Below are 9,475 nucleotides of genomic sequence, written 5' to 3' on the forward strand. Positions count from 1 at the left end.
GCAATCCCACTACTGGGCATATACCCTGAGAAAACCATAATTCAAAAAGAGTCATGTACCAAAATGTTCATTGCAGCTCTATTTACAATAGCCAGGAGATGGAAGCAACCTAAGTGTCCATCATTGGATGAATGGATAAAGAAGATGTGGCACATATATACAATGGAACATTATTCAGCCATAAAAGGAAACGAAATTGAGTTATTTGTAGTGAGGTGGATGGACCTAGAGTCTTGTCATACAGAGTGAAGTAAGTCAGAAAGAGAAAGACAAATACCGTATGCTAAAACATATATGTGGAATCTAAGAAAAAAAAAAAGGTCATGAAGAACCTGCAGAAAGTAGGCATAGAGGGAAATTTCCTCAACATAATAAAGGCCTTTATTCCCTTAAGACGGGAATAAAGACACAGACCTACTAGAGCATAGACTTGAGGATATGGGGAGGGGGAAGGGTAAGCTGTGACAAAGTGAGAGAGTGGCATGGACATATATACACTACCAAACGTAAAATAGATAGCTAGTGGGAAGCAGCTGCATAGCACAGGGAGATCAGCTCGGTGCTTTGTGACCACCTAGAGGTGTGGGATAGGGAGGGTGGGAGGGAGGGAGACGGAAGAGGGAAGAGATATGGGAACATATGTATATGTATAACTGATCCACTTTGTTATAAAGCAGAAACTAACACACCATTGTAAAGCAATTATACTCCAATGAAGATGTTAAAAAAAATAGAATAAAGGAAAAAGATGGTATGATCATCTTAATAAATAGAAAAAAGCATTTAACAAAACCCAATGCATTTTCATGATAAGAATATTCAACAAATTAGGAATAGAAAGAAACTTTATAAAGAGCATGTACAAAACAAAACAAAAACACAACCTACAGCTGATATCATATTTAATGGTGAAAAATTGATTGTATTCTCCCTAAGATCAGAAATAAGACGAGGCTGTTCACTCTCACCACTTCTATTCAACACTGTGCTGGAGTTTCTAGCCAGGGAAATTAGGCAAGAAAAGTAAATAAAAGGCATCCAGATTGGAAAGGAAGAAGTTAAACTAACTCTATTCGTAGATGACATGATCTTATATACAGAAAATCTTAGGGAATCAACAACAACAACAAAACCAAGTAGAACCAATAAGTGAGTTCAGCAAAGTTGTAGAATATAAGATTACTTAAAAAAAAATTTATATTCACTAGCAATGAACAATCTTGAAAATGAAATATCAAAGGCAGTGTAAGAGAAAGAAAAGACAAAGCACAAACTGGGATACAATATTTGTAAATTATCCGTCATATAATTGCATATAACCAGAATATATAAAGAACTCTCAAAACTCAATAATAACAAAATAAACTCAATAAAAAATGGGCAAAGGATTTGAACAGACACTTCACCAAAGAGGGTAAATAGTTAGCAAATCAGCACATGGAAATATACTCAACATTATTAGTCATTAGGTGATTCAAACTATCAAACAAACAATTAACAAACTATTAAAAAAATCATAAGACACAGAAATATGTACATGACTGGATATTTGATGATATTAAGGAATTATTGCTATTGATATTAAATGTGATATGGTATTATGGTTATGCTAAAAAGAGAGACTTTTTTCAAAATACTGAAATATTTACAGATTAGATGATTGGATGTTTTGGATTTCAATAGAGGGGAGATGTAGATGAAACAAGATTGGCTGTGAATTGTAAATGGCTAAGGGTGGATATTGGTTCTTAATGGGATTATCTCTGCTTGTGTGTAAGCTTAAATTTTTTCATAGTAAAATTTACCATCTGCTTAATTTAAAATACTAAGAATATGGATTCTTTAAGCTGCATTCTTCCCTCACAAATTGATTTTCCTTTCAGTATGTTATCTTTCTCATAGGTCTAGTTATATGAGGGTATTTGGACTGAATGGGCCCTACGCATCAAAACTAAGAAACTGGGCCTTCCCTGGTGGCGCAATGTTTGGGAGTCCGCCTGCCGATGCAGGGGACGCGGGTTCGTGCCCCGGTCCGGGAGGATCCCACATGCCGCGGAGCGGCTGGGCCCGTGAGCCATGGCCGCTGAGCCTGTGCGTCCGGGCCCTGCGCCCCGCAGCGGGAGGGGCCACAGCAGTGAGAGGCCCGCATACCGAAAAAAAAAAAAAAAAAAAAAAAAAACTAAGAAACTGACTAGTACAGTGGTCAACATCAGATAAGCAGTTCCCTGAAATTGCACTGAGCTGTGCTATGCACTGATACAGCCTCTCAGCTCTGCATACAGATCCAAGACTCTGCTAAAAATGTGAGTCATAAAGGTCTTATCAGCTAGTAATGCAGCATGGCCTCACTGGGGACAGAGCCAAGAATCTGAGTCACTACCAGCCTTGTTGTTTAAAGGCACACAACAGAACAGTCTGTGAATTGGAGTAACTCACTTGGCTTTACTTGCATTCCCTCCAGGTGAGATGAGAGGTACAAAAGAGTAATGCAGCTCTCTGTCACTGCTAGTGTTATACTTGCTATTGATCAGGAGCCCTGTCCTATCATTTCCTCCCTTTTACAAGCAATAAATTTATTTATAAAGACTCTGTACCTTGTATACATTTTCCAGAGAAGCCATACTTGTCAGCCACAGGTGTTTAAGCATGTTGGCATCTGAAGTGACAGGAAGCATTTCTTGCAGCTTTAAATTCTCTCCCCAGATTCCTACTAAACCTTCCTTCCTGATGATCAGATAATGACTTGAACTTTTTAAGAAAATTACATTTTGTATGGTGTCCTTGTGTTTCACTGGGAGGAATTCAAGGTCTTTCCACTAGGGAACCACCATTGCCTTTGCTTGTTCATCTTTCTCATAAAGTGTTAACAGCATAAATGAAGTCAGCTTGTCCCAATTAATACAGCCATCTTGGGCCACATCCACTTTATCAAAGAGCTCTCCATATTCTTCCTTTGTGCCCCAACCAACAATCTCTGTCATCCTCTGCACAAACTCTTCTCTGGACATACAAATGGTTTGACTTGGCTCTGAGGGCTAGAAACAGGAAAAAAACCCAAGACATCAGTGAAAACGTCCTAAATACCAGAGCACTGTGCTACCCCCAAAGGTGGATCTAATCAGCGATTCTTCCAAGATGCAAAGAAAAACATCTACTTTATAATGGTGCTATACTTAAATGAATTGGGGCTGCAGAGCAAATAACTGACAGACCTACAAGCTGACATCCTCAATCACAGATGTCCTTATAACTGACAGAGGGAGATAGGAGAGTCAGAGGTTTGATATGATGATGGATGCAGAGGTCAGAGTGATATAGGGCTATGAACAAAGGACTGCAGGTGACCTCTAGAAGCTGGACAAGGTAAGGAAAGAGATTATCCCCTAGCGGCTCCAGAAGGAAGACCATCTTGACAACACATTGATTTTAGCCCTGTAAAACCCATTTTGGAATTCTGAGCTGTAGAACTGTAAAATGATACATTTGTGAGGTTTATGCTACTAAGTTTGTGGTAATTTGTTATAGCATCAATAGGAAACAAATACAGTGGTTTAGAGAAAATGGGTGAATCCCTGAAGAGAATTTAGTATAGCCAGTAAAATGATATCACAGTGACACTTTAATCCAAGGGCAAGAAGTCACCTCTATGAACACACCATTACAAAGACAGTGAAACCTTATAAGTTGATTTTCGTTATTCGTGGTAGTTATGTTCTATAAAGCCTTTGCAAACACTAAATTAGCAGATACTGAACCATGGCTTTTATGGGAAATACAACATTAGGTTTCTGTGAGCCTCTGGTCACAATATTTTCATCATCAATTCATAATTTTGTTTTATGTCTGTTTCCACTGACATTTTAATATATATTGTTAATACATTAACAGTGAATTCATGGCCAACATTACTATAAGTCAAGACTGAGTGAAGCTTATCTAACACACGTATTTTCTCCATAAGGCACAGCACAGCCTTCTTGCACTTAAACGAACTTTACACTACACTTGGGGAGTCATTTTAAACAGTGAAATCCCCGAAAAAAAGCACAAAATGCAAAAACTTGGCACCAAGTGGAGCACAAATAGGACATTTGTTTACAGTACGAGAGCTGGAATAAGAAGGCAGGGTGTCACTGAGTTTGACTTCAGCATTGAACCGGCACACTGGAAGACTGCAACTTTTTGCCACTCTGTACATGTGTGTGAATGACCATGAAGGTGCCTTGAGTACTGACTTGGGGGTTACAAATAAATTTTATCAAGTAGGCAAATTCACAAATACAGAATCTGTGAATAATGAGAAGCATCTGTATTTCAAATAAGTATATAGCTTAATATTGATAGGCTGTTTAGTTCGGTGAGTTTCATGATGAGAGAATCTATTTTTCTACTACCTCAGAGCCAAAGAGTCAGAATTGACAGTAAGCACAGGGAGACAGCATATTGTAGAGCAGGTCAAACAATTGTAGGTTTAATCCTGATTCCACCAGAGACTGTGGGAACTACTGGCAAGTTACTTCACTGTTGAGGCTTAATTCTCCCATCTGTAAAGTGGACATAGCAAAATATCAGTCTCAAGAAAATGATTATGAAGGTTAAATGACATATCAGTAAATGCAGAAAAAACATTTGACAAAATTCAACACCCATTCATGATAAAAACTCTCAGTACACTAAGAATAGAAGGAAACTTCCTCAACTTTGTAAAGAATATCTTCCAAAAACATACAGCTAACATCATACTTAATGGTGAAACTTGTAGCATTCCTACTAAGGATCAGGTACAAGGCAAGCATGTCTTCCTCTCACCATTTCTTTTCAACATCATATTGGAAGCTCTACTTAATACAATAAGACAAGAAAAGGAAGTAAAATTATAATGATTGGGAAGAAAAATAAAACTGTCTTTGTTCACAGATGACATGATCATCTATGTAGAAAATCTGAAAGAATCAACAAAAAACTCCCGGAACTAAGAAGCGATGATAAAAAGATTGCAGGATACAAGATTGATATACAAAAGTCAGTAGCTTTCCTATATACCAGCAATGAACGAGAAGAATTTGATATTAAAACCATAATACCATTTTACATTAGCACCCTTAAAAATGAAATACATATAAATCTAACAAAGTGTGTAGAGATCTATATGAGGAAAACTACAAAATTACTATCAGCAAAGTCAAGAACTAAATTATTGGAGAGATAGTCCATGTTCATAGAGAGGAAGACTCAGTATTGTCAAGATCTCAGTTCTTCCCAAGATAATCTATAGATTCCATGCAATTCCAATAAAAGTCTCAGCAAGTTATTTTGTGGATATTGAAAAACTGACTCCAAATTTATATGGTGAGGCCAAAGACTGAGATGAGCTAACACAATGTGAAGGACAAGAACAAAGTTGGAAGCCTGACTCTACCCAACTTCAAGATTTATTATAAAACTGCAGTAACCCAGACAGTATGGTATTGGCATAAGAATATAGAACCAGATCAATGAAACAGAATAGAGAGCCCAGAAACAGACCCATATAAACACAGTCAACTGATCTTTGACAAAGGAACAAAAGCAATAGAATGGAGAAAAGGTAAAATCTTCAACAAATGGTGCTGGAATAACTGGACACCCATGTAGCAAAAAAATGAATCTAGACACAGACCTTATACCATTCACAAAGATTAACTCAAAATGGATCACAGACCTAAATGTAAAACACAAAACTATAAAACTCCTAGAAGATAACATAGAAACAAACCTAAATGACCTTGAGTTTGGTCATTTAGGTTTGTGTTTAGATGCAACACCAAAGGCACAATCCATGAAAGAAAGAATTCATAATCTGGATTTCATTAAAATTTAAAACCTTCTCATGAAAAACAATTTCAAGAGAATTAGTAGACAAGCCATAGACAGGGAAGTATTTTCAAAAGATACATCTGATAAATAATTCATCCAACATATACAAAGAATTCTTAAAGTTCAACAATAAGAAAACAAATAATCCAATTAAAAATGGGCCAAGGACCTTAATAGATACCTCACCAAAGAACATATACAGATGGCAAATAAGCATATGAAAGGATGTTCCATATCATATGTCATCAGGGAAATGGAAATAAAAACAACAGTGATATATCACTACATACCTGTTAGAATGGCCAAAATCTGGAACACTAACAACAGTAAATGCTGACACAGATGTAAAGTAACAGGAATTCTCACACGTTGCTGGTGGCAACGTAAAATCATAGAGCCACTTTGGAAGAGAGGTTAGCAGTTTCTTACAAAATTAAACATACTCTTACCATATGTAGATCCAGCAATCACACTCCTTAGGATTTACTCAAAGGATTTGAAAACTAATATCCACACGAAAGCCTGCACACTGATCTTTATAGCAGCTTTATTCATATTTGCCAATACTTGGAAGCAACCAAGATGTACTTCATAGGTGAATGGATAAATAAACTATAGTACATCCACAGAATAGAACAGTATTCAGTGCTAAAAAGAAATGAGCTCTCGGGCTTCCCTGGTGGCGCAGTGGTTGAGAATCCGCCTGCCGATGCAGGGGACACGGGTTCGTGCCCCGGTCCGGGAAAATCCCCACATGCCGCGGAGCTGCTGGGCCCGTGAGCCATGGCCGCTGAGCCTGCGCGTCCGGAGCCTGTGCTCCGCAACGGGAGAGGCCACAACAGTGAGAGGCCCGCGTACCACAAAAAAAAAGAAATGAGCTCTCAAGCCATGAAAAGACATGGAGCAAACTTAAATGCATGTTACTAACTGAAAGAAGCCAATCTGAAAATGTTACACGCTGTATGATTCCAACTACATGACATTCTGGAAAAGGCAAAATTATGGGGACAGTAAAAAGATCAGTGTTGCCAGGGATTAGAGAAGTGGAGGACAATGAATAGGCAGAGCACAGAGAATTTTCAGGGCAGTGAAACTACTCTGTATGGAACCACATTAACGCATACATGTCGTGATACATTCGTCCAAACCCATAGAACGTACAACACCAAGTGTGAACCTTAATGCAGACTGTGGACTTTGGGTGAGTATGATGTGTCAAAGTAGATTTATGAGTTGTAACAAGTGTACTACTCTGGTGGGGATGCGGATAATGGGGGAGGGTATGCATGTTTCAGGGTAAGGGGTATATGAGTAATCTCTGTACATTCCCCTTAATTTTGTTGTGATCCTAAAACTGCTCTAAAAATATAAAGTCTTAATAAAAATGGTTAACTGAGATACCACGTGTGTGAGAACTAAGTAATCAAGTGTTTAATAGAAGTTAGTCTAAGCTTTTAATTAATTAAATTAACTTTCTGAGAAATAATTGGTATCTAGCCGTTTGAACTACTCAGAAATCCATCATTCTTATCTTTGTTAAATTATTTTTAGACTAAAAAGCTTAGATGATGGAAATTTTACAGTGACCCAGATTTTGAGTATGGAAAGAAACCTGATCTTAAAAACACTCCATTTGAGCCCAAACTGCAAACTGTTTCTGAAAGCTAAGTCAAGTTGATCTTGTATTTTAAACTATTATGTAATGACATCAGTCAGCCTGTCAAATCTATATCATTATCCCTTTAACAAAAAGCACTTTAAAGCCAAACCTTATTTTCTTCCTATAAGTTTGTAATTTATTTTTATTTCTACGAACAAGAAACTGTTCTGACTGACAAATACCAAGACAATTTCTTTTTTACATTCTAGAATATGGGATGGCAAATAGACCATAAACAAAGAAGAAAATAAATTTTCTTCCCCAAAGTAACATATACGATCAACTTTATAATTTTCTGCACATTGATAATGCCAATATGCACCGGGGGAAAATTTGAGAAATACTTCTAATTTATGAAATGTGACAGAGAAGCACAATTGTATGACATACTTGGCAATTCTATTACTAATTGTTCACTCACTCGCTTTTTTTGCTTTTAGTTTTAAAATAAAACCATGGTTTTACCATGAAAATCCTTCATTCTAAATAAATATGTACCAGGGAAGTCCCACATTAAACAATTTTATTCAAACAATATTTATTAGTGTTGAAGACACATCCACGTCAAGTTAAATTCACAAGCATATATTTAGTCTAGCTAGTGAAATATTAAGAATTTATGATATTGGATTTCATTATAAAACATAGAGCATAAAATAATTCTCAGTCCCTTCAACTGAAAATTTAATTAGTATGGCTTTAACAAAAACCTTCTTCCCAAAGACAATTTGTTCTAATTTGAATGTAGGCCTTCCAAATAAAAACTACCTCATAATGTTTTAAAGTATACCTTTTCACTCCTATTAGTCATGATTCTCTGTCTGGTCTTTTTGAGTAATAATTAGTACTCCTGCATCTATTAGAACTCCTTTTCTAATAAAATTGAAGGGTGAATGATCCATTAGAAAACGTATTCTCATTCAGCTCTTCCTAAGATGATGTTAACAAATTTATTTTGCTATGTCTATGTAACTATGAGTAAGAAAATAACCAGCTATGGCCTCTCATTGTTCTTGCAAGGAAGCTAATATACTCAGAATGTCTGGCTGATTATCTCAGCAAGCACGACTTTAGACCTTTAGAAAATCTTCCTGTCTTCCTGAATCGCTTTCGAAGAATATTCTAAAAATCATCTCCTTTTGCCTAGAAAGCATTTTCTGTAGCTACAGTCAGTTCTTGTGAGCTGTCTTCAAGGAAAAAAAAAAAAAGCATGAACTCTGTTACATTCTCTTCAGCTTTTGAGCTTTGTTAAGACTTGAATTTCACTGTAACTTATATAAAAACTGAGCACTAAGGCTAAGTGCAAAATTCTGAAAATATACCCTTTCTAAGAAACTTGACAGCCCTTTTTTTCACCAAGAAGAGATCAAGTACTTTCAATTAGCAATATATGAGTGTGCCAACACATTTAAAAATTATTTATTTTTTGCATAAAATAATCCTTGTTTACTATAGAAAAGATAAAATATAGATAAGCCAAAAATTAAAATCCTCCGTAATGCCAACAGCCTACCAGACTTGTTCTTAGGCAGAAACAGAAATACCTGTGCATTATTTACCAAATGGTGTCATGATTTACATACCCTTGTGTGCTGCTTTTTCCATTTTACATCATACCATGAAGCTATGCCTTGTATAATATATATTGGCCTTTAACATCATTTTAATGGCCATGCAATATTCTATGGAAAGGCATAAAATTTATAACTCCTGTTAATAAAAACTTCAATTGTTCCCAGTGCGTTCCCGTTTCATATAAACAACCCTGCAACAAACATTCCTGCACATACATCTTTGCTTGTTTGTCCAATTATTTCCTGAGGGAGATTCCCTAGAAGCAGAATTGCTGAGTCAAAGAATTTGCACAAGTTTTTTTTTTTTGTGGTATGCGGGCCTCCCTCTGTCGTGGCCTCTCCCGTTGCGGAGCACAGGCTCCGGACGCGCAGGCCCAGCGGCCAT

The 9,475-nt window shown here is 36.7% G+C and overlaps 1 protein-coding gene across 1 annotated transcript in view; it reads right to left on the reverse strand.

The window, feature by feature from the left end:
• WDR49 (WD repeat domain 49) overlaps positions 1-9,475 on the reverse strand; it is a 149,361-nt gene that overhangs the window by 120,182 nt on the left and 19,704 nt on the right. Inside the window, 1 exon segment of the mRNA XM_024124198.3 lies at positions 2,595-3,035. Coding sequence (XP_023979966.2) covers positions 2,595-3,035 — 441 coding nt within the window.

The sequence above is a fragment of the Physeter macrocephalus genome, chromosome 1, assembly GCF_002837175.3.
Source record: "Physeter macrocephalus isolate SW-GA chromosome 1, ASM283717v5, whole genome shotgun sequence".
Taxonomy (NCBI): domain Eukaryota; kingdom Metazoa; phylum Chordata; class Mammalia; order Artiodactyla; family Physeteridae; genus Physeter; species Physeter macrocephalus.